The 27,008-nt window shown below is 38.7% G+C and overlaps 1 protein-coding gene across 1 annotated transcript in view; it reads right to left on the bottom strand.

Annotated features, from left to right (window-relative positions):
• CRYBG3 (crystallin beta-gamma domain containing 3) overlaps window positions 1–27,008 on the bottom strand; it is a 106,809-nt gene that overhangs the window by 9,148 nt on the left and 70,653 nt on the right. The window contains exons 13-18 of the mRNA XM_081798213.1: window positions 25,815–25,957; window positions 25,575–25,701; window positions 24,642–24,674; window positions 19,064–19,173; window positions 14,943–15,069; window positions 2,933–3,072 (exon numbers count right to left, since the gene is read on the bottom strand). Coding sequence (XP_081654339.1) covers window positions 2,933–3,072; window positions 14,943–15,069; window positions 19,064–19,173; window positions 24,642–24,674; window positions 25,575–25,701; window positions 25,815–25,957 — 680 coding nt within the window. The remainder of the gene's footprint in view (window positions 1–2,932; window positions 3,073–14,942; window positions 15,070–19,063; window positions 19,174–24,641; window positions 24,675–25,574; window positions 25,702–25,814; window positions 25,958–27,008) is intronic.

The raw sequence follows: 27,008 nt of genomic DNA on the forward strand, positions 1-27,008 counted from the left end.
TCTGAAACAAATAATGCAATATATGTTAAGAAAAAAAAAAAAGAAGAAGAAGAAGGTAGCGGGAGGGGAAGAATGAAGCGGGGGAAATCGGAGGGGTAGACGAACCATGAGAGACGATGGACTCTGAAAAACAAACAGGGTTCTGGAGGGGAGGGGGGTGGGAGGATGGGTTAGCCTGGTGGTGGGTATTGAGGAGGGCGCGTTCTGCATGGAGCACTGGGTGTTGTGCACAAACAATGAATCATGGAACACTTCATCTAAAACTAATGATGTAATGTATGGGGATTAACATAAGAAAAAAAAAATAAAGGTAATTCTAAAGCCACAAAAAAAAAAATACCTTCTTTTATACAAAGTTCATTTTTTAAAACTTTTAGGTTTATAGTTATTTTTTTTAAGGAAAAAAAATATAATGGAAAAGCAGGAGGGACTAGGTGAAAGCCCAGTGCTCGGAGGCTCAGAAGATTTCCATTCGATTAGGATTCTGGTTTCTAACCTGCTAAAACAAGGTTCCTGCCAGGCCTAAAATTCTGTGTTTCTTTGATAATACTTTTTTCGTAACAGTTTAACCTTCACAGACAGACCATAGCCTCTCACTGTTCCTGGTTACACAACACTCTTGGTCCCGCTCCCACTCTTGGGCTCATCCTCCCATGTGCTCCGGGCCCCTCCAGGCAGCTCCATGACCTCTCAGACACACCTCCTTCCATCATTTCCCCAAGGCCACCATGGATAGCTTAAAATTATCCACAGAAATCCCATCTTGCTTCAAGGCCCAAGCTCTTTTGCAAATCCTTCTCAATACCCTTACGGCCTTCCACTTGGACCAAGTTAGAGCATGTAGAAACGTGCAGGGAGGGCCCGAGGTGAGTCTTGAGCTCAGAGCTGCCCCCATTCCTTAACTGACACCATCTGTGTTCACTCCACAATGGCGCGCTTTACATTGTGACAGAGACAGGATGGCCAACAAACTGAAAACGCCATCTGGTCCTTTCCAGAGAAAGGCTGCCAAGCCCTGATGTAGGTGGTTATCAAGCTGAATAGCTAAGGGGAATCGACTGGGACTTCCAAGAGGATCTGAAATTCTCAGGACTCTGGTCACCACAAACAGTGCTTTTGGAACATGTGTGGAAGATGAGGTGGCTACCTTGCTTGGTTCAGACAGAGCACCCTGCTCCCCACACTCAAGATCAGGCTTGGCCTGGTTTTTCATGGATGTATGACAGGACAGATGACCTTCCCTCCATCCCTTCTTGCCTACACACATCTAAGCCAACAGATTGGTACAGAGTCAGGACAGCATGACGATGGAGATGCTTACCTACCTCTCCAGCTGTGTAGACTTTTTAAACAGGCAGGGAAATTTCAGTTATAAAACCTAGGCAAGACTTTAATAAACTACACTTCTCTCTATATTAATCTCAACGAATTCCACAGCAGAAAAGCATTAAAGCTTGACCTTCATCATAATCACAAATCACAGATATGGGATAATATGAGGATTAAACAAAACTTGTCACTGAGGGTAGCTGGCTGTGCATTAAGTCATATTCTGAGCCATCTGTAGCCTAAGAAAATCTTCGGACAGCCTTCTCTATTCCTTACTCTGTGTTCCCATTCTCTTAACAGAGAATCCAGAACAGGGAGAGTAGGTGGATAGTAAGCTAAAGAGAAGAAATAATGTCAAGGTAAAACAGTACCAGTTTTCTACAAAAGACTGAAATAAGCTGGTAAGAAATTACAACAGGTAAGTCAGTAATTATCAGTTCCACATAGGAAAATAAAGTATAAAAATGCCGTGAAAAGTCCTGTATCACAGGATGTAGATTTCAATTCCAACAGACTTAGTTAGGTGGTAAGTAATATACTGGTAATATAGTATGGCGATTAATATGCTTAGACAGAGTAGGTGAATTTATGTTTAAGAAATACCAATGTCAATTGCTTTGAAGAAGAAAAATTAAATTGCTATACATATGAATAATTCAAAAGCCATTTATTATAATAGTTGACTTATTTTTCAAATCAATTTATATTCTTGGCTCTCTCTTATGTTATCCCCAGATATTTATACAAGCAGAGTTGATTATCACACAATTTAAAAGTCATAAGAAATAAAAACAATCATCTTTACATTAATCATCTAGAGCTATGTGTGTTTAGTTGACTTTTGGTACCAAACAGCAACAGTTCAGGAGGAGGGGCAGGCTTCCATGCCCACGCTCTAGAAATGCCCTGAGGCCTTCGAGCCTTAACCTCAAGGCCCCTCACTGGCAGGCCTCATACCATTTTTGTTCTAAATAAATATGCAAGTTCATACCTAATTTATGTGTCCATAATTGTTCATATCTTTTTGTAAAGCAGTCTCCCAAATTGTGTAAGTGCAGGCCCCACACACCCTGGATCTGCCCCGACAACCTAAATGAACAGCACCACTGGTGGGTAGGCCAGGTCCACCTCAGGATCCTCAGCATGAAAATAAGTACCTGGAGCAGAGAGCTCTAGAGGAAACAAGTTGCCAAATCAAAAGACAACAAAACACTATCAGTCTTACAAACAGTCAGTTGTCTTAGGCAGGCAATGGTGTCAACCAAAGAAGCTATCGATTTCGTTAGGTATCGCCTGAAAGAGAAGTGGGCTCAACTGGTTAAGGTCATCTGGTCTACCTACTCTAAGACGCATGCTCTGAACACATGGCAGCCCTTCTCCCCCAAAGGGCTCTTCTCCCAGACCATGGCATGCCACTACATACGGGACCTGGTCCATGGTCTTATCTTACTGAAACAGAAACTACTATTATTACATTGAGCGAGTAAAGGAGTAACAGTGTCTTCAGATCACACAACAGCAGCAGTGGGGAAATAAAAAGCAACTGTGCAACTCTCTCCTAAAACACTGACTCAAACAGATCAAGCCCCTGTCCCATACTTACAGTCCACTTTTTACCCAGACAGACTGGGTGTAGAAGTGCAGGTCCTTGTTCAGAACAGAGTTCACAGCCTCTTCTAGATGTAACTCTCTTCCTTCACAGTGTTCCAGAGCAAAAAGGCTAATGGAGGGTTCTTCAAAAACCTAAGAGCACAAAAAAGCAAGAAAGCATCATGGTACATGTTGATCACACTTCAGCGACCTCCCAGTCAGCACACCCGGTCTCTGAATCCACTGTATCCTCGAATGCATATAGTTTACTGCTCTACCCTCTAATGATGTTATAGCTAAAACTGCACCGGTGAGATTAAATTCTACTCATAATTTTTGTTTACTTTTTTGTAAATTAAAGTTCCAGAATAGCATTCTTAATCTCATAATGAAAATGGACACTTGGTTCCAATTAAGGTCTGGCTGTGCTGTGATAAGGACACTGTGGTCCTGCCAATGCTCTCGGCTGGCAACAGAATGAACATGGGATGGATTAGCACCATTTCCCCAGAAAGCCACAGCAGCAGTCATTGAGAATGCAATGCTTGGTGACTCTAGGCTCTTAAATACATTCGTAGGAGGAAGAAAAAGGCATTTTTATTTTAACAGCAACAAAAAGCCAGAATGCCCAGGGACAGGAGTGATTTTTACATGAGAAGTTAGTATTCCCCAACCCCTTGTGTCAAAGAACAGAATCAATTTTACTCTTTTTCATTCATCGGTATATGCAAGACACCAGGCTAGAGGACTTTTCAGGGATGAGAGGACAAAGCAAGGCACCATTTCTTGTGTTCAGGACATTAATAACTAAATTAGGAGCATTGCACAGACATGGAAATGGAATCCAGGGTAGAAAAGGATATGCCCTGTGAGAGTGCTCAGAATCTAGAAGACTAGATCCTTTTTAGCAGAAGGGAGCAGGAAATGGGGAAGCTTCATGGATGCAGAAGCTGTGGTCTGTGAGCTCAGTCTTCAAGGAGGCAATGGGTTTGGACAGGCCCATGGAGAATGGAGGGAAGGCACTCTGTACAAAGGAAGGGAGACAGAAATGCATGGAGGAACATGTTAAGGGAACGGCAAGTAGATCCATTTGGCCAGAGTCGAGTCTGACAGAAAACAGTGTCAGGTGCCTCCACTGTTTGCTATGGGGTACTGAATTATCTGCTTCTCCTTCCACTGACAGGGCAGAGACAAATTTACCACCAACGGGGAGTCCTTGAAGGTTCTTGGATAGGGGCTTAGGAATGGGCCAAAGTGGAAGAGTGTCCTTCTTATGCTTCCACTTTGTAGAAAAGGGAAAACTTATGCACATGCACACACATAATGCACACATATATACATGAACAACTTTTTAAAAAAAAGAAAAACCCATGAAACTACTCCTTGACTACCTGTCAGGAGAACAGGATCTGAGAAAAGAGACAAGTGAGAGCCAAATTTTTGACTACATGCCTTCTGTACTTTTCGAATTTTGAACCATGGAAATCTATTATTTATTCAGAAATTTAAGTTCGCGATCATTATGTACATTTTGCATGTATATTTGTTTTTCTTTAAATGGACTTCAGGAAATCTATCAAACAACACGAGTGAAGAAAAAAACCCAAATAAATGGAAGTATACAGGAAAAATACTCTAGTCCAAAGACAAAGAGAGCCAGACCTAAAGTGTGTATCAGGGTGGGGTGGGGTGGAATAGGGGGGAGGGTGGTAGAAGGTTAGGACAGGTGAATAAGGGATGGCCAGAAAAACTATCATAGTGATAAAACAGATATGATAAGGCAAACACATGGAATGAGCAGATACAGAAAAAGATGTGAAAAGATGTGGCTGGGGGCATGTGGTATAATTTATTATATATGAGGAAGTCAGGAGGCAAAATGTGCCCAGAAGCTAATAACTTCTATTTAGGACTGAATGTTTTAATGCTGAGGTAGACACAGGATAATCTGAAGAGATGTGTCCACCAAACACTGGGCTGTTTGATCTGGAGGTCAGGGAAACAAATCCAATGTAGGCATGGTAAGTGTGGGGACTCCCAGCATCTGGGAATATGAGCCAGTCAAGGTGGGGGAAATGGAGGAGGCCAGAACTGTGCGGGGTCGGAAATATACCAGGAGAGGGGAGCCCAAAGAAAAAACACTACAGAAGTCAAGGGGAAAGGAAAGGATAAGGAAGAACTGTCCACAGTATCAGATACTCGTGCCATGTTGAGGAAGAGGGTGGCTGTGACGAGGCTGCCATGGTCTGGCGATTGGGAGGCAGCTGCAAGCCTGTCAGAGAACTCTGAGCGGTGCGGGGGAGAGGAGGGTGGACTCTAGGTGGTAAGAATTGTAGACTGGGTACATGGGCTATTTTTCAGAGAACTTTGGTGAAGAGAAGGAGGGAAATGGGCTAGTGGCCCATGCCAACGTTTGCGGGCATGGTGGAAGGTGACAGGAGTGCAGGAGAGAAAGCAGCGGGTACTGCGAGATAAGAGGGATGGTTCTAGGGAAGCAGCGAGTGGTCCAATCCACTGTTGCCCATCAGTTCAGAACCTCTGACTGGGAATCAGTCTGTGAGGGAAAAGAGCACTCGGCAAGGATGATATACAAGGAAAGACAGAAAAAGAATGCCAAAGAAATTTCCAGGTTTTCAAAGTAGGTACATGTATGAGTCATTTTCTCTTTAGGTTATGTGGCAAAGGTTAGCTGCTATTGAGGGAAGGTCTGAAGTGTGGTCCCACAGAACTGTCTGCAGTGAGAGAAAAGCTGCCTATCTGCACTCTTCCACATGTGGCTACTGATGTGAAATGTGGCTTGTGTGGCCAAGGGACTGAAGTTGTTTACCTTATTGAAGTAAATATTAAATATAAACATTACAAATATAAATAAGTATTAAATAACCACATGTGGCTAATGTTATGGTAATGGATAGTAATTAGGGATTAGAGGACGCTGGAAAAGAATGTAACAATCACTGTGTGCTGTGAGACAATAAGGGAAGCATAAATGGGCTGCCCAGGAGCATGGATTTTCCTTCAGTAAACACCATAAACTGGGTCAGGAACAGAAATTCATCTCTAGTCACTGAGTGACCACAGGCAAGATTCGGCACCTCTTCTGCTATCTGCAAAATAAAAATTGGAAGCATCCCAAGAGCTTACAGAGGAAATGTCCTTATAGGCATCCAGAGCAGCAGGTTAGAAATGTAGCCCAACAGCAGACTCTAAATTACCCACTAGAACTGGTGACTGAAGGTGGACAATCAAAATTCACAGATAAGCGCCTGACTTTGTTGGATTTTCTCCAACATCTTCACCTTAAGCTTAAAAAAAAAAAAAAAAAAGATTTTCAGCTTACCGCTTTACACATCTGGTTGAGTTACTAATTAGTAAGGAAGGGCAGACAGGGCTCACAATCAACCATTAGCAACATTCTCCCTAGTAAAGAGTTCACTGCAGTTGAGTGACAGATGCCTGTATTAAAGGCATTTAAGACTCACATAAGGTAACTGTTTTACACCCAAGAGGGGAAAAATTAAAAACTTCCTATGAGAATGTAATTTAAATGCTAAACACTATTGTAAGAAAAATAGGACCTGTGTACATTTTTCTTCCTCCTTTTGCAAAATGCCCATAAAGACATTTTTTAAAAGACTGCCATTATCACTCAAACTGCATCAAATTCATTCCCCAATTTAAAGACGATCTAGCAATTCTGTGTCTAGGAATTTATCTTTAGGAAACAATGTAAAAATTGATGCAGGGGATCACAGAAGATGGGTTTTAAAATGATGATGCAAGGAGAATGAGAACAAAATTACAGAAAATGACTGAGACAGTATTTTTTATGAGTTTATATAAATCAGTAAAAATGCCCCACTGCTTCATTAACAACAATGGGATCATCATGTGGTCCAATCTATCAGACTTTTCATCTGAGAACATCTATTATTTCTAAGCTTAAAGTCATCCACCCTCTAGAGGTTTAATATATATATTTAACTTGATCTTTCTCTATTTAAATTGTTTAAATTTAAATGGTTTTAATTTATAAATATACTTAAATTTATAAATGCCCTTGATTTATAAATGTACTTAAAGGCAAGGAAGGTCAGCATAAGTGCTAACGTGGACCGGATGGTGGAGGGGGGCTGACAGGTACAGTCAGAAATAAAGAATGCTGAAGAACTATTTTAAATTCATACTTTTTTCTGATACGTTTTCCAGACATGGAAGTAGGAATATAAACTATTAATAGACTTCAAAACTGCAAACGACAGAATAATCTCAACTTTGCAAGGACAATAGGAAACACCAGACTTTAACTACAGTCTGAGCTCTACAAATGTCTTGGCCTCCGTCCATGTTAACTTAGAAGACAGCCAACCATTTGGGGCCAAAGGCTCTTCTTAGGTGTCAGCAGTAACAGGACATTCCTGCTGGGTCAAGTCTAAGCCACGCAAAGATCAGACACCTTTTCTAAAAAGAGGACATAGTTAAGAAAGAAAAGGAATACTTGAAAAAACTGTATACAAGAACTTTAAATAAGAAAAAAAAAAAATGCTACATCAACTAAAATACATTTTAAATGACAGTACCAGTAATAACTAAGATATAGAGCACCTTCCAGTGTGCCAGGCATTATATATAAAAATATCCATCCCCAACCCCTTATCCATAATTCTGAAACCCAAAAAGCTCTAAAACCCCCATTTTTTTTTCCTAATTCTACTGGCAACAAAACCTGACCTGAATAAGTGGAAGGCTACTTATAATATCTCTCCAATATGTATAGCTATAAATATGTTTGCTACAGCAATAGGAATCAGTTTAATTATGAGGTGCTTTGGGAATGTTTCCTTAAAGGCTGTATGTGAACCATACCACTGTTTAAAAGGGGAAAAATCCCAAATCCCAAAATACATTCAGATCAGGGGATTGTGAATTTATTCACTTATTCGATCCATACACCTTCTCACCGATGAGGGTGCTATTTTTACCCCCACTTTACAGATGAAGAATCAAGGCACAGGTGACACACAGTAGTGGAAGAACCGGCATCTGAGTCTGGACAGCATGACCCCAGAGGCTGGGTGCTCCACTCCTACACCATGGCTCTAACATATGCTGAATACCTGTGATTTTAATGTAGAAGAGTATTTCCGACTGGTGTGTGCGATTTTGTCTGGAGCACTTGACTCCAACTTGCTCAGCTGGGGAATATATATGACCCCTATTCTTACCTCCCCGCTTTGGCTTAAAAAGTGTGTCAGCCATCTGAACTTGAAGTTCTGAGATCCTGGTGTGAGTACTCTGCTAGAAGGACTACATTTACGTCAACATATTTTTAGTATGATTGGAAAAATTTTTTAAATCTAATTTTTGACTTTAGAGAAAACTACAGATCTTTACTTTGGCAACTGTATAGTTGAGTTTCAAATCACCACTTACATGGAAAAGGTGTTGATAGTACCTCGGGATTACATTAATTGGTCAGACTCTAAGTATAACATACACTCTTCAAAACATTCAGCAATCAGTCACTGAAAACAGCCATATCCATACAGCCCGACAACACCGCTTCAGAGCAATCTCTACCAAATGAACCACGGCTAAAACACTAAGTACAACTGAAATAATTGAAGAAGAATAAACATAATGCATACCTCTACCACCATTCCGTTCCAGAGCAATACCAAACAGTATGCTGGCAAAAAAGTTATGTGAAATGATACAAATTTAACAGAAGGCTCATAAACCTCTCATAAGACTCTAATCTGGAATCTTTTTAAGTTTGGCCTACCAAGTTCATGGTAGTCTTGAGGCTGCATAGCAAATGTTAATTATTGTCTGTGAGCTGTTCCATTACTGAGTGCTTACCATGAGCTAAAGGCTGCACACGTACTAGCTTGTTTATTTAAACCTCACATTTCATTAGATGAGAAAGTTGGGACCTAGGGTAGTCAGAAACATGCCCAGGGCCACTCAGCTAATAAGTAAGGGTCTGTCAGGCTCCTAGACCAGACTCTTCACCAGTGAACTATAATCGTCCTCAGAGAACTGCTTTCATTTGGCTTAGAAAATCGGTTTCATTTGTTTTTTTTCCCCTTTAAAAAAAAAGTTATGATACATTTTAGAAAAATATATAGATGACCATGCACCCAACACCCAAAAGTAATAAAATTTTATATTTGTATTGAATTTTATAAATACATAAAACATAACAGGTGGAGCTGGATTAGAACCTCTCCTCCTTTGTAAAGGTAACCACTATGCTGAAGATGTGAATCCTTCCTGCTCATATTTTTATACTTTACTAATGGCTATGCATCCTTTGTTTTTAAGTATCACTGAAACTTATCTTACAATAACACCCTTTAGTAATACATGGATCTCACTTTTCATACATCAATGCTGCAACAAACATTCTTATTCCACCACCCTGCCCCATGTAACTGACCCTCCTTCCAAAAGCTGTGTATGAATAATCCAATTTCTTTGCCACTCAACCAAACCTTGGTGTTGTCATTCAAATGTTTGTATCTCAAGTAAGGTAAAGTTACCTAATTATTGTTTTATTTTGCATTTACTTGATCACTAGGTGAGGTTAAACATTTTTTGCATATCCTTAGCCATTTTTCTCTCTTCTATGAACTGCCTACTTGTGTCCTCTTGCTAAGTTTTGAAATAGGTTTTTTTTTCTCAATTGATTTGAGAGTTCTTTTTATATTCTGTACACTAAACCTTTGCAGGTTTTATAAGGGCTGCAAATACATTCTCCCAGTCTGTGGCTTGCTGTGGTAGGCTGAATAATTAATATTCTCCCCACCCCCCCTCCCCAAATGTTCACATCCTAATCCCTGGAACCTGTAAATATGTTACCTTATGTGGTAAAGGGGACTTTGCAGATGTGATTAAGAATTAAAAATCCTGGGGTGCCTGGGTGGCTCAGTCATTAAGAGTCTGCCTTTGGCTCAGGTTGTGGTCCCAGGGTCCTGGGATCGAGCCCCGCATCGGGCTCCCTGCTTAGCAGGAAGCCTGCTTCTCCCTCTCCCACTCCCCCTGCTTGTTTTCCCTCTCTCGCTGTCTCTCTCTCTGTCAAATAAATAAAATCTTTAAAAAAAAAATTAAAAATCCTGAGGTGGGGTATTAGTCTGGATAATCCAAAGAGGCCTAATATAATCACAAGGATCCTTATAACAGGAAGGCAGAAGGGTCAGAGGACAAAGAGAAGTTGGGGTGATACACTTTGAAGACAGACAATGGCCATGAGCCAGGGAATGCTGAGGACCTTGAGAAGTTGGAAAAGGTAAGGAAACAGATTCTCCCCTTAGCATTTTCTGGAAGGAATGCAGTCCTGCCAGCATCTTAATTTTACCACACTAAGACCATTTAGACCTCTAGAACTGTAAGACAGTTTGTTGTTTTAAGCCACTAAGTTTGTGGGAATTTGTTACAGCAGCAATAGGAAATGAATATACTTGCCTTTTACCTTTCTCCTACTGACCTGCACATTTTGTTTTAAATCCATCCTACTCCATTATCGTTAGGTAAGTTTCCATATTTTCTTCTAAGTTTTAAAGCTTGTTTTTCACATTTAGATGGCCATAATCCATCTGGAATTTATTTTTTGTCTTTGGAGTAAAGCAAGATTCTAACTCTGCCTTTTTCCATGTAAAGAGCCAACTGTCCCAACACTATTTATTTAATAGCTCCTAATATCCCCATTGTAATGCTATTTCGGTCACCTTCCAATTCCATTATTCCTGTGAAATGCTCTCCTCTTCCACTGTTCGTTGTCTCTCCTTGCACCAATACCCACCATCTTAATTATTATTGCTATAAGTGCAATATATACTTGGGAGGACAAGTGATCCTGCCTGTTGTTCTTAAAAATTATCTTGGCTATTTTGGATCCCTGTCTTTTCCAAATCTAGGATAAGCTTCTCATGTTTTCCCATCCCACCCTAAAAGACACTCTCCTAGAAAGAAAAAAGATTCTGTAAGCATTTTGCCTGAAATTGTATTAATTTGGAGAGGATATTGAGTCTTCTCAATCTATAAAAGGTTACATCTCTTCATTTTTTAGGCCCTTCCAAAAAGTCTTCTAAATAATTTTCCCCATAAAGGACTTACTTGCACTGTGTTAGATTCTTAAGTACTTTGTACTTTAATTGGCATTTACCTTATATCCAAAAACTTTTTAAAACTTCATTATTAACTCTAACAATTTATCTGTACATGCTTTTGACAATTTTGTTTCTTCTTTATGCGTTTTTTTTTTGTTTTTGTTTTTTGTTTGTTTGTTTCAATCTTATTCATATGACTGGGGCTCCAGAATACTATTGAAAAGACATGGTGACAGTAGAGACCTTTGTCTTCTGCCTGAATTTAAAGGGAAATGCTTCGAATGTCTCACTAGAAAGTGTGATGTTTACTCTGCAGGGTTTTGCCGGCCTTCATTTTTAAAATGTACAAAAGAGTTAATACTATTAACTCAATATGGATTAGGTGAAAAGTTTAACAGTAACCAAACTCTTCTACACTTTATAAACTCATTACTTCCTTTCATTCTGTGGCTGGACTGACAGTCTTCTACTATTTATAGCTGTGGCCCTTATTCAGCACTCTTGCACAGTCTTGCCAATTCTTATTCTACTTCTTAATATCATTTATGTCATCACAGTTATAATTTCATTTGAAGTTTTTCCACAGCCTCTTGTTACAATGTTTCTTTTGCTTTGCCTGCTGATAGCTGCCAGGATTAGATTATTACTTCAAAGGAGGCCAACGTCCATGCCAGGCCACCATGTGGAGACACTACAGAAGCAGTGAGCAGAATGCTGGTTGCATGGAAACACAATAAAAGCACGTTACCCTACACACTACAAGGCCAATGCCTGAAGCGTTTATGTAGGCTCCCCATGCTCCCCCTGCTCCTAACCAACTGTTCTGGGGGCTGTTCTATGGCATGACCTTACTGCAAGCTAATATACTATGTTATTCCCTCATATCATAGGAGTCCTAATACTGGATACATTGTTTTTCATGTCCAATTAGGAATATACCCAGGATACTTATTTGCAACAGAACTAAAGGCTGACAAAGATTTGAAAATACCTGTTCTAACAGTTTCTTTACAGATGAGTTAACGGAGGTACAAATATATTACATGATTTTCCCAATGTCACCTAAAGTGAGAAGCAGAACTATCAACTATGCTCCCAAGGTCCTTTCACTGTAAAATGACTGCAAATTATCCATGGACCTCTAGAATGTAACATATGTCTGGACAAACAGAAATTAGCCTGGAACAAACAGTCATTTGTAAAACATACTGATTTTGTATGAAGATGAAGTCTTTAAGACGCCTCAGTATTGGGCACCTGGGTGGCTCAGTAGTTAAGCATCTGCCTTCGGCTCAGGTCATGATCCCAGGGCCCTGGGATCAAGCCCCACATCGGGCTCCCTGCTCGGCGGGAAGCCTGCTTCTCCCTCTCCCTCTCCCCCTGCTTGTGTTCCTGCTCTCGCTATCTCTTTCTCTGTCAAATAAATAAATAAAATCTTAAAAAAAAAAAAGACACCTCAATATTATGCCATTATGACTCTTTAACAGTAATTCACAGTATGTCTGGAAATGCCAACTACAGGCAACACCTCCAGAATTCTGCAGTTGTAACTAATTAAAGCAAAATCAAGAGGTTGACTCATATATATACGTAAAGTCAACTCAACTGGACAGAAACATTTCCCAGAATTAATCCAGAATCACACTGGACTGTGGCTTAAGCAGTAGCATTAACAAATCTGGAGAAAAAGGCCAGGGGAGAGGCAACTGAATCAGAGAAGCAGGATAGGTAGAGTGTGTCTAGCATTTTCTAGGGAAAGACAACAGAATTTGGAGAATGCACACACCTGGGACCCTCAGGAGTCTCTTTTGTGGGGAATGTTAGCTGAGTAAACTAATCTCAAGATATCTAACTTCATTTTACCTAAAGCTTATGCTCAACAAATAACCTTCTGAGGACTAATTCCGTTTCCCCTGTTCTTCTAGAGAGGGAGAAAAACGCTCAGGACAGAAATCTCAAGCATTCCAGCCATGAGCATCCACCTACTACAGATTACTGTATTGACCTGGTTCACATATCAATCTCCTAGGTCTATCAACTCAGGGTGTCAGAGCCACCAGGGGGAAGCATGGTTGACTTCACCAAGAAAATGTTACCTCTGTTAAGGCCTCTTCATGGTCAATCTGGGTGTCTCTGCTGGGATGCCCACCGTAGCTCACATTCCCTCCATTTCAAAACCAAACCTACTGCCTAAATGTATCTTGAACAAAGACTTTTCAAAGATTTAAAACACTGCATGTAAAGGCATTAGGAAGACAAACGTGTTGTCCTTACATAATCTGAATATATTCTTTAATCAGTTCTTGGAGTGAAAAGGTTATATATATATAGCTCCCAGGTCCTTCCCAAGCGACACCTTCACTTCACTGCTTGGGTTCCACAGAACCAAAACAGTGACATGCAACTGCACAGTAAAACTTAAAAACTTTTTCTGTTTTCATTCTTAATTATTCACTTTTGACTTCATGAATGTAAAATTGTAATTCTTCAAAGAAAAACAGTAATACTCAATAATTCTGACTGTTTCTAAAATGCCCTCCCTAGAAATTTAGTTGGTTAGCTTGCTGAATTAGATAGGAGTCCTGCAAAATCCTTTCAAGATGGTACTTTCATATTTAGAACTACATATTTTGCTTTTAGTTAATACCAAATAAGTATCTGTCTGCTGGTTTGACCACAAAAATTGCTAAGAGAATTCCTTTCCCAGTAAATGTGGACTGCTGGTCCATGCCTTTTTCAGCTTTATCAATACTTGGGAGAGACTAACCAGACCGCATTCTTTTTTTCTCCACTGGTTTTTGTCCAACAGACAGGAAGTATCAGTAGCCACTTAGTCTTTCCCAGTTGGTGTCTAAAGGGCCACTGAGAGAGACCACAGACTGTTTCTATTCTTGTTCCTCACCCAAGACTCTATTCTTAGCCTGATACTAAGAATACTCTCTCCAGGAATGTCTTGTGAAATAAGACTACATTGCTTAGGTTGGGATCAAAGTTTCTGAGTATGATCATCATCTCTGGAGTCAGCTCTGGTTGAAAGGTCTGTCACTCCTACCATTATGCAGGGCTTCAAATCACCTCTGTGTAAACCTCAGCTTTGACTAAATGCTCTGAAGAGAAGAAATGATCATAATTAGACATCTTGAAAATATCCCAGATCTTCATTACTTCCTCTGCATAGACCCTATAAACATGGAGCCCAGAACTGATGCTGCAAAGTAGTAATCTTGTTTTGCTCCAATTTAAACTTCTGAGTAAATAGGATAGAAAGGAGAAACTGCTTACTCTATAAATGTGGGTCTCCAAGGTGACCCAGGTATCTTTGCACACACCAGGCAGGAAATCCCTAGTTCCCCCAAACAAAGGTTTGAAATCAGTATCAGTAGCCATATTAAGACCCATGCCTCAAAGTAACATTCTACACCTGAGTAGCAAGTAGTTGTGTGTCTTACCTAGAACAATAAAATGATAGGGCTATTGTTTTTATTAAGCAGCTGCTACAATTACAGCCAGAATTTACAGTTAATTAGTAGCTAATATTCAAGGAGTGCTCACCATGTGCTGGGCATTTAATAATCATCATCTCATTCAATATCCCAGTGGCCTTACAAAGTACTATTATTTTTGATAGATGAGGAAACTGAGTAACTCTATTAAATGTCATCCAAAATGGTTAAAGTATCAAACTGGGATTTAAGCCCAGGTCTCTACATCCTGTGTTTTGAATTCTTGCCTAAAAAAAAAATATGTATCAGTCTACATTTTGGTTGGATTTCATGAGTGAATCCCAATTTTACAGTCCATGAATAAATTATTCATATTTTTATATTTACCCATGTATCACTTCTTCCAATGTCACATCATTCATGGTAATTACACCGGACAAGAAAAAATCTTACAATTATGCATACTTACATAGTCAATGCGCTTGAGAGATTTAACTCTCGATGTTGGGCAGCCACAGGAAGTAAGGTCAGCATAGAGGCCTTCTTCTAACACACACTGGTTATTAGAAGTGTCCTCTTGGTAATACAGGAGCCAGCTTAAAAACAAGCAGTGAGACATTCAGTCAAATTGCATCAGTTGGCAGTGTGGGCTCATCATCATGCTGTGGGAACTGGGCGAGGAGTAGGACTTAAAAGTCATGGTGCAGCAAACATTCAGCATTGGTTTAAAGAAATAGCTACAACTATCATTTACTGACTGCTTACCCTGTGCTAGACATGGGTTAGATACGTAACCTGTATTATTACACTGTGTCCTCAATCCTATGAAGTAGAAACACATCCTTATTTTTTATAGGCAACAAAACTAAGGATTAGAAAGGTTAGGTGATATGCCCAAGGTCTCCTCAACTGTTAAATGACAGAGCTAAAATCTGAAACAAGACATCTCCTTTAGGCTAATGATATTAGCTTCATGTAGTGCCTTCAAGTACAAAACCCTGGGATCGATTATAGTGATTATTAAGTACTTGAACAGATTAGAAATTCTTTTAGGAAAACAATCACTTGTATCCTTATTTAATGATGGGCTTGCTGTCAGTCGGGGAGTACAGAAACTAGACTCATAAAATCACACAACAGTATATAAAAATCTGTCACCTGTACATCTGCTAGTGATTCTTTAAAAAAGAAATATGCCCATTAGAATCTTTGATAGTAATTATCTTCAATATATCACTCGTCAGAAGTTTGGTTAGGAAATGCCTTTTTGAAAAGAAGGAGCCCAAGGGAGAAATGAAGGGGCTATTATTACTTCCCATCCAGTGTGTATAAGTTCTAGCCCCGCACTCTCAGACCACCAGAACTGTACTTGTGCTCAACCGGCTTAACTCTGGATCACACAGAGATGCTCTGTAACACTGTAATTTACTGTCATATCTGCTATGTAATTAGGCATTTTATCAAACGTTCTCAACATGGTAGGCATGGAGTTTCAGCCCTTCATATGAATCATTTATTTGGTCCTTATAAAAATCCTTTGAGGTAGGTACTGTTATTATCCCTCCTTTACAGATGAAAAAACTGATTTTGGATAGTAATCCAATTCATTTAAGGTTATGTATCTAGGAAGTAGTGGAACTGGGCTTAAATCCAGGTCTCCCAAATATTCCAGGTACTGAAGCAACTGTCAGAGTTCCTGTATTCTTTTATTAAACTGCAGTTTAATAAACTACACATAAATATATATACATATATAAAAATATATATATACACATATATAAAATGTATATTCCCTACATAAAGTGAACATATGACTAATTTGTCCTAGATTTCAGTGTCAGGGAAAAACACTTTCCTCCGGAAAACCTTCAGTACTTCCATGAAAATATATCTTATAATTTCTTTCATCTTAGTCGAGAAGAAACTCAGAGCCAAATACTAGTAACAAAATTATTTCAAGTGCCCAGTATACACTTCTCTCTCACTAAAGAGTTGCAGATAATCTAACTTACAGTGTCCTATTTTACATGTTTTAATACTATAAAAACCACATCCTTTTTGGAAGTATAAAAATAACAACATGCACAGAGAAGTTCAAACTAGTAAGAGCTACAGAAAAACTAGGAGGGAAAGACTGGTGAAATTAGAGTTCATTAAGAAGGTTGACAGAAGGGGGGCGCCTGGGTGGCTCAGATGGTTAAGCGTCTGCCTTCAGCTCAGGTCATGATCCCAGGGTCCTGGGATCGAGCCCCACATCGGGCTCCTGGCTCAGCCGGGAGTCTGCTTCTCCCTCTCCCTCTGCCTCTCCCACTGCTCATGCTCTCTCTCTCTATCTCTGTGTCTCAAATGAATAAATAAAATCTTTAAAAAAAAAAAAAAGAAGGTTGACAGAAGGAATGGGGATGGACTGACCCCCTTAAAGATATACTTGGTTTGGTATTAAATGGGGGCCACAAGCTTACATGCCTGTAGGAGGCCAGGCAAGTGTTGTACGTGAGTAGTGTACCAGGTTAAAAAAAAAGTGGGAATGTAACCTATGGTACATTGGAATCACATATGCCATTTACTTCACACTAGCTAATTACTGTGAAAGGTGAATGCTTCTCGAAGTTTTAAAATCTTCTGATTTTTTTTTTAAAGATTTTATTTATTTATTTGACAGAGAGAGAGAGACAGTGAGAGAGGGAACACAAACAGGGGGAGTGGGAGAGGGAGAAGCAGGCTTCCCGCCGAGCAGAGAGCCCGATGTGGGGCTCGATCCCAGGACCCTGGGATCATGACCTGATCGAAGGCAGACACTTAATGACTGAGCCACCCAGGCACCCCAAAACCTTCTGATTTTTTTTTAAAGAGGTGAAAAAACCCTAAACCAAAATATGGATATTTTTTAACATAGAGTGTAGGCCAAACAAACAACACCTGCTGGCTAGCTTCCCCTGAAACTTAGAGCCGTTCACAGAGAGCAGGGTTAGCAAGCTACGGTCTATGGGCCATCTGTCCCCTGCCAGTTTCTGTACAGATCACAAGCTAAGTCTGCTTTTCACGTGCTTAAATGATTTAAAAAAATTAAAAGCGCCTGTGATATGTTGACTATGCTATAGGACTCAAATTCCAGTGCCCATAACTAGAGTTTCACTGAAACACAGGTGCGCCCACTCACTGAGGTACCGACTGTGGCTGCTTTTGTGCTCACAGTGGCAGAGCTGAGTAGCTGGGACAGAGCCTGCAAGGCTACCTGGCCCTGAAAGAAAAGGTTTGCCAACTGACCCCTGGTTTACAGGGTAAGGCAGAAAGTACTCCGCGGAGTAAATGTGGGAAGAGTGGAAGAGAGGGAGGCAGTGTAAGGACAGAATGGGGAATGGGTGGGACAGATAAGACTGACTGATGGTAAATCCTGGAAAAGGAGGCATCTGAACTCCATCAGACGGGTAGGAGAGGATGACTGGGGGATGTAAAGCAGAGTAATAAAAATAGTAAACTGTATTTTGGGACAAATAATTGGGCTACGACCGGTTTGTGGTAAAAGATGGAAGGAAGATAATACTGGAGTGGAGCTAATCAGGAGACTGGAGTTCTTCAAGTAGAAGAACTGATTCAAGAGGAAAAGGAGAACTGATGAATCCAAAATATCTTGAGGAATAAACAGAGAGATTCTGATGAGTTATTAGGTAGATACTTGAAATAGACCTACCACTGAACTGTACACTTTAAAATGGTAAACTGGGGGCGCCTGGGTGGCTCAGATGGTTAAGCCTCTGCCTTCGGCTCAGGTCATGATCCCGGGGTCCTGGGATCGAGCCCCGCATCGGGCTCCCTGCTCCGCGGGAAGCCTGCTTCTCCCCCTCCTTCCTGCTCGAGCTCTCTCTATCTCTGTCTCTCTCAAATAAATAAATAAAATATTTAAAAAAATAAAATAAAATAAAATGGTAAACTGTATTTTATGTATATTTTACAATAAAAAATTGAGGAAATATGTATTAGCCTTGGGAATCACATATAGTTCATTTACATCTGAAAAAGACCCAATGTATGGCTGTAGCTCAAAGAATATAAGATTTAATTTAAATTTATTAAAATTAATTTAATTTAATTTTTTAAAACATGACTAAAGCAATCATGGGTCTGACATTTGGTATGTGATCATGGGAAACCCTAACTTTGAAATCAGGAGTCATCTGTGAGATGAGATTGATACATACGTTAAACAAATTTTTTTTTAATTTAGGTGTAATAGGTCTATTATGGACAAAACACTACTTTTTATATAGCATTCTATTATGCTATCCAATAAACATACAATATAAGCATTCAAAATATTTAGAAAATAATCTAAAATAACAGCGAGAAAATAAAATGGCCACAATGTTGCCAAAGTTAGCTAATCAGCATTTTTTTTCTCTGTATTACAAGGTGGCCCATAATACAGGCTAGGCAAAATTAATGTAGACTAATTAGCACTTGACCAATGACTAAAAGACTTTTTTTTAATTCACTGTGAATCAAAAAAAATAAAACAAGTCAAACCTCTGCAAATTTAAAGGAAATTTAGTTATTAAACATTAGTAGAAAACACTCAACAAGCATACTTACCAACCCCGAAGAACTTTAAAAGAACATGGCGTGAATGAAGTCAAATCAGAAATTTCTTCTGTAAAATCTACACATTCACCTTGGAACCCTGGTTTACTGAATGCTTTGAGCTATGAGAACAATAATACAACAATTTAACAGAAAACAACTGTTTGACATTATCACAAAAGTAAATGAAAACCTTTTATTTCTTGTATTTATAAAAAAAATTGAGCAAAATTGGGGCACCCGGGTGGTTTAGTCGGTTAAGCATCTAACTCTTGATTTCAGCTTAGGTCATGATTTCAGGGTCATGGGATCAAGTCCCACATCAGGCTCCACGCTCAGCTTGAGAATTCTGCTTGAGGATTTCTCTCCCTCTCCCTCTGCCACTCCTCCTGCTCATACTCTCTCTAAAATAAATAAATCTTTTAAAAAATTAAAATTCAGCAAAATATGAGTGTTTAATCTATTACCAATGGATCCTTGTTAAGGATGATATTCTCTTTAAACTCCCATTTTTGTTTCCTTACCCATTTCTGGAAATGTCACCATTTATTTACCATTTTCATCCATCTTTTGCACCAGATTCTGGGCACAGAGGCCAGAAAACAATTCTACATATAAGATTAAATCAGAATCCCTCCTCCACTAACATGTGGTCCCTGCCCATTGTAGCAAACAATTATCCCTTGGGCTGAGACTACATGTTTAAGATAAAGAAGCAATTCAGTGCTAAATATGAAGGCAGTTTCAGTTAGTACGAGGGGTGGTTAGTAAGCCTTTTCTCTTCCCAGGTCTCCCTGACCCAGTTAATAAAAGGTTGCAGGAGGGAGCCTGAGCACACACAGGTAAGTGGGCCTGAGGAAGCTCATGAACAGATGGCAGAGAAGGTAACGACGAGAGTAGCAGAAGATTTATGGTGAACAAAGAAAGACATCCATGTCGTGCATGTCAGCCAACGGGCTCCCTTTTACTGTTAAGAATATCCTAAATATAAAGCTTACAGTTATATACAACCACATTTCTACTTTAGTCCTTTTTGTTGAAAAATCCATGAAATCTCAACTGTGATTCCCTTCAGACCAGATACACAATAATCTGCAACTCTAGTGGCCTTGGATCTATGTAATAGGGAAGAAAGAATTAATGAGCCCTATAAATATTTCAAAACACACTGGAGCCTTGAAATAACATGGCCCCCCGGTTCACCGTGCACTGACAGGCCCGCATTGTAGCTAAGAAGGCATCATACTGAGTGCTGGGCAGCATTGTCCTGTCTCTCGCTGGCGCTGTATCAAGAACAAAGCTGCTTTGAACTGCTGATGTTTGCCTCCTTCATCTTCCCAAGAGTCCTCTTAGAGGCTGATAGCCTCCGAGTTCTGAGGAACTGTTTGTGGACTATCTCCTTCTGCTCTGACATCAAAGACCGGCGAAAATCAGGGAGGTGGGAGAACCAACTCCCCTGGACCAACCATGGCTTGGCACAACCTGACTTGCTATTGTGAAACCAGTCTGCATTTGAAGCATTCCAACACCAAGGGACTCCCTGCCTTAAGGAGGTATGACCCAGCAAGTTTCTACCATGATCCTTCTGGTGGATACAGAGGGTAGCAACAAAAAGGAAGTCCAAAATGAGGCAGACTTCTAAAACAATTCCTTGTAGAAGAACAATTCTATGTGTCCAGGGAAACTGCCCCTCATTTCCTTGATAAGAACATATATTTTGGTTAGTCATTTTCCAAACTACGTGTTTTAACTTAAAGGCTTTTAAACAGGAGATCGAGAAGTAAATCACAATTTTACTTCCAAAAAACGTAGAGTAATTTCTTCTACCTGCAAATATCTTAATTCACAATTAAGAGTTGGAAAAGCCTCATGAGAACAGAGGTCACAGCTGTCTTGTTCACTCTGCATCTACCCAGTTTAATTGTTTTTATGTTGCTGAGCTTAAGGTTTATACTTCACTATTTCACCATGAAGCCATGAAATCCAGACAACTGACAATGCAAGTTAAGCATTTTCAGATGGTATATATAGTAACCAACTCTAGTGTTTAGCCTGCTTTCAGACCCAGGAGCATTAATTAAAATACACACAGACACACAAACACACACACATTTGCCATAAAATACTTCTTGGATTTGATGGGTTAATTCTTGCCCAAACTGAAAAATCAGGCTTAATGCTGACCTGAGCTTTTTAAATTTTTACTCCCCAAATGAGATAGAGTGCCATAGGGTTCACCCAAAATTTGATCAATCCCAGAAAAGTAATGCCTCATTTTGATTACCCTACAAATGTCTTAGAATTCTCATAATAATGTTCTGAGAGTGGTCCATATAGAAACCAATTCTGTGCTTATTAATTATAATAATTAAATTATGGTTTCTACTCTTAGTGAAATTAAGTAACAGTGCCTTGGTAAAATTAAGACCTGGGAAAAGGTAGGTGGATAAGGCACATTCTGGTTTCCTTTCAAATCTCTACCAGCCTCGCAAATGGAATTGTACGGATACACACACATACATACATACATACACACACACACACACACACTACCACTGTTTTGCAGTGCCAACTACCTTTTCACATATATTATCTTACTTCTTTGAACTACTGTTTCAGACAGAAACTATCACCATTTTATGATGAACTTTTTACAGAAATGCTTTTTATTATGTACTTTTCATTTATGATATATATGAATAAATATAATAGGTCTTTTATTGGACAAACGGAGAACTCAAAATTTTAATTACTGACCAAACACATAAGTTGTACTCAATTTATTTCACAATATCAGAATAATTTTCTCAATGTAACTTTATTCCAACACTAATTTCTATGAGAAACTTTCTATCGTACCTAAACAAGACTTCCTGCAGCCCTTGGACCTCCCTCACTGTTAAATAAGGAAAAGTCTTGTTTCTATCAGTTTCTATTCTTCTATTACATCACAGTGTCTCAGGATTGTAGTGTTATGTACTCCTAACATCAAATACTTACTACACAGTAATTTTACTTCCCTGGTTACTCATAGAAGGCTTTCTTTACTCAGGAAAGTAGCTCTTCCTATTTCTGGTCTTTGGATTCTATAAAAATGATCTGGTTGCAGCACCACGAAGAGGTGTTTTCCTCTAGTACTCTTCAATCTTATTGACATTTGCCTAAAACTGTCACTTTCCTGTCCCCCATACATGGTAACTGTTAAATATCCTGTGACCACTTTATGTTCAATGTAGCCAAATTATCCAATATAAGAAAATATCCAGTTGCTTTTTTTCTCAGCTAGAACCATGTATAAAACGATTTCCTGGCAATATTTCAGGAAATCAAAACTTCTAATAATATTTGCAAACAGATTTGAAAAATATTCTAGGAAGAAAAAAAATGGTCCTTAGTTGTACCAAAGGGCGTAACTGGTTAGAATTTCTAGAGCACCGTGCCTGACTACAACCTCCCTGAAAACTAAACTCACTTTTATAAAATTTAATCTAGTGAGTGATCTGATCTGCTAAGATAAAGAGATGATACCATTATGAACATAATCCATATTCTGTTAATTTTTTGTTTTCTTTGGGGAAAATAATAAAAAAATTAAATGCTAGCTGCTGTATATGAAACTATATAATGATGCTGTATATTTTGAGTTGGCAGTTAGACTCGGTGACTGGTCTTCAGCCATAGAAAAAAAAGAATCTTCTCAAAGGAGGTGTTCTGTGTCTCAAATAAGACGTATCTCATTATAATATGGTTACACAGCAGAAATGATGTATTTATCAGAGTAACGCTCATGATGTATATTTATCTCCATACACATACATATTCTGGCTTTTCCCTTCTTAGGTTGCTTGAGGTTCCCTTTAAAATCACCAGCACTAAAAAATAAAAAAAACAAAAAAAAACAAAAAACAACAACAAAGCCGTCCTTTGACTTGAACTCTGAGAAGTCATTTCCTCCTTAGTCCTCAGGGAAGATTAACTATCCCAACTGACTATGACAGCTATTTGTGAAGAAGAAAATACTTTCTAATCACTGAATGGAACCTCTTTCCCCCCCTTAGTAAAAATAAGCAAAACATTCCGAAAATTTGGTTCAATGAAAATAGTAAGAGCTTTGATACTTTGATACTTGCAGGCTTTGTCTGCATATTAATTATCTGGCTATCATACACCTGTCAGAAAAACTTATTTCACAAGGCAATGGCTGAGCCAGATCCAGAAATATGAAGTGGGGCTGATTTCACTGCGTGTTTTCTGCTGCTTCCTCTCTCTTCAAGTTGGACTGGAAATACTATAAAGAAAATCCTCCAAGCAATCTGCCCCAAACAAGGAAGTCCATAAAAACAGAACAGGAATGTAGGAGGGAGAAAACAGAACTTAAAAGAATGTGACTTTTATCTGCACTTAAAACTCAGGAAATGTGCAGTTTGGAATTATCCCTGCTTAACCCTTTAATTGTTAATGTTATGCTGATTCACGTACAAGTGCTTTAAAAGTTCACTGTTGGAGTTTTCAAAGATTTGAAATAAAGATCTCGCAGGAAGTGTCTCCAAATATAACAATTTAATTATATTCAAAAAGGAAATGTTCCCAATAGGCCTGAGCTAATCAGAAAATAAGAAAACCTGAAAACACTATGAACAGAAACATGGTTACAACTAAGCTGACTTGAAATATAGAAACACTGACATGAACATGAAAAATAAACACACGCAGAGAAAAAGATTCAGCATTATCTAAAGCCAGCAAATGTCAAATATTTAAAATTAATCACTCAATTGGGTTTTGACAGAAATTTTTCCAAATTTGTTATTTAAAATGAGACAGAAGCAGCAATGTCTCTCATATCCTCTTCCTCCTATGGCTGTACTGATTATATCATATATCTTTCTCTGATGCAAAATCCTGAAAACAGTTTAGTTGAGTGGAGTCATATGCTAAAAAAAGGCCTATTTTGCTACTTCTAGCTGTGTGAAATGACACTTAAATTCTAAATCTTTGTTTTGTCATCAATAACTGGGATTAATTTTGACGTCACAGAGTTTTTAGAAGCATAAAATAAGCACAATTTGTAGCCCTCAATGGATAATAAACATTAGGCTCCAGAGTATTGCCCAATCCTTCAAATCATTAACACACTAGAAATAAACAAGCAGGGCTGCAATTTTACTAGTGCTTTCAAGAAATATTTGATTTAGGTATTAGAAATACATTTACATAATAAGCATGCCCAGACAGCCATTTCTCTATGTTAAGTCTGCTCCTCCAAAGACAGTAGAACGTGCTGTGCTGAAAGAGAATGCGACATTGAAGAACGGACGGGCAATAGGAAAGGAGTGGCAGAGGTTCAAAATGACCCCAAAGTGGTCAGAGCTAAAGCTCTTTGGGGAGAAAACAAAATGAAATGTGACGAGTCCAGGCCAATACAACCCATAATGGAGGTGGGCACTCTTCTGCCCATAGGTACCAGGTACCATATAAACTGCCCTGCTTCGTAGATATAAGAAATTTATCTGATGGAAAGAGAAAGAATTGAGACAAAGGGCATAAATGCTTTTGGTAAATAGTAAGTTAAGAAAGTTTTGAAACATACCAAATGTGGAGGCTCATTTATTCCAAGTGGTTCCTGAAACATATATTAAAACATTTTAAAAAATTGTAATCATATAATCTTAGTTGTCTTTTTCAAAGTTTTGAAAATACCATTTGAAAAATGGAAAAAAAAAGGTCTAATTTACTAGATTTCTTGAATTGGTTATGACCCTCAAATAACTTACGGGATTATTTTATAATAATTTTAGTATTTAATACTTACTAATTCATTTTGAGTAATGTAGCTGGGAAAAAAAAATATGTGCCTCAAAGTCCATCAGAAAGACAGAGTCTGAGCTTCCTGCCCTTACCTTTCCCACACTATATCATGGGCACCCTTCTTGGGGTGTTTGTTATTATCCACACTGGCCATACTCTCTCATAACTGCTTGACTTTGCACAGGAGGAGATTATTACCTCTTTGAGGATTGCCTTTTCTGCCCCGCTTCATTATCTGGCAAAAGTGCTTTTATCCCTTAAGATATCACTTAATGCAGGAGTGTCATGTGCCCAACTCCCAGGCTCTGAGTGCTCCTTCACTGGTTCCCCCAGCACTGCCTACACACTCCACCTCCTCACTAATCTTACCACAATCAATCACCTACACATCAATGTCCTCTAAGAGACCGAGGCCCGTCAGGGCAATCTTATTCATCTTGTATCTCCAGTGATCAGTGGTGCCTGACATATGAAGCATGAAATAAATTCTGTTAAATGAATGAAGTGATCAAATCACAGTCATCTCATTAATGCGCTCATACCACCTACTACTAGCTCCCTATACAGTCTAAGAAAATACACATGCTATTTCATTTTCTCTATATATTCACATAACATAATCCAGCAGTTTCACTTTGAAAAAGCCTGTTTCACATAGTCAAGTGTATGCCATTATATGCTCTGGAATTGGTTATGGTCATCATTCTTAACTCACCAGCTGGATAGGTCGTATTGACATGATTATATTATTTGATCCTCCCCAGTCAAAAAAGCATTTGTATTTCCCTTTCTCTAGAATGTACTGTTCTCCACAAAAGAACTTCTGCTGGTAGGCAACCCATCTAGTAGGGGCGGGTGGGAAAGGGAAAAAGAACAGAGGTGATACAGAATCGAGCAACCAACAATTTTAAAACCAAAGAACCTCTCAAGGTTCCCAGAATGGGAGGCAACTTACACTCCACTTTTAACGTGAATGGATCTTGTTTCACTGCCAAAGCCGACTTCTTCCAAGTCAGAAATTTCCTGATTTGTAATGTCAATAAACTTCCCACTTTCTAGGTCAGATTCAAACAGTGTGATAGAAGATTCTATAAAATTCTAAAAAGAGGAAGAGGAAAGGTAAGGAAAACATATGGATTTTGTTTTATAGACTGCAATATCTTAGCACAATTTTCACATACTTGGGATAATTTCACACAAATAACTCCAGGGAAAATTTTAAATGGAACTGGAAACAATCTTAATAGTGACTACTCTTCAATAGTTTAAAGAAAAAAAAAAGTCTAGGGTGCCTGGGTGGCTCAGTCGTTAAGCGTCTGCCTTTGGCTCAGGTCATGATCCCAGGGTCCTGGGATCGAGTCCCACATCGGGCTTCCCGCTCTGCGGGAAGCCTGCTTCTCCCTCTCCCACTCCCCCTGCTTGTGTTCCTGCTCTCGCTATGTCTCTCTCTGTTAAATAAATAAAATCTTAAAAAAAAAAAAAAAAGTCTGAATTTACTTTAATCAAGGAAACATTTTTATATATAAGTGCAAATTAATCAAGAGTTGGTAAATTTCTGGGATTTACAGGCTATTTATGTTACACTAATTATAAAGAAACTAAAGAACTAAAAGTTTCACTTGTGCCTAAAGAGTAAACGCCACAACATGAAATACAGTTAACATACAATGTGTGATTGGCATTTTGTGGAAGAGGATTTTATAAGCTTAAATGTAAAAGAAAAAATGAAACTTCCTTGACAAAAGATTAAAAAAATAAAATGAGGGGAAAATTTTAACATTTTTATAGTTAGATAATATACTTGAAACAAAAATACCAGAAAAAATTTAAGACTCAAGTTGATAAGTCAGCAAAAGACACAATTCACAAAAAAGATAAGCATTACAAACAAGTAAGCAAATGTCCAATTTCACCAGTAAAAATAAAGAAATTCAAATTAAAACCATTAGATACAATTTCACTTTTTAAAATAAGAAGAATCTAAAAATCCAGTTTTGTCTGAGAACATTGCTGGGTTGAAATATAAACTGGATAGCTATTTTAGAAAATAATTTAGAAATACATTTTAAAAGACTGATATTAACTCTGATACTGTTGAAATTCTTTTTTTAAGAACTAGAAAAAATTTCCTAAAACTAAATGATGGGCA

The sequence above is a fragment of the Leptonychotes weddellii genome, chromosome 1, assembly GCF_054177405.1.
Source record: "Leptonychotes weddellii isolate Sample4059 chromosome 1, ASM5417740v2, whole genome shotgun sequence".
NCBI lineage: Eukaryota > Metazoa > Chordata > Mammalia > Carnivora > Phocidae > Leptonychotes > Leptonychotes weddellii.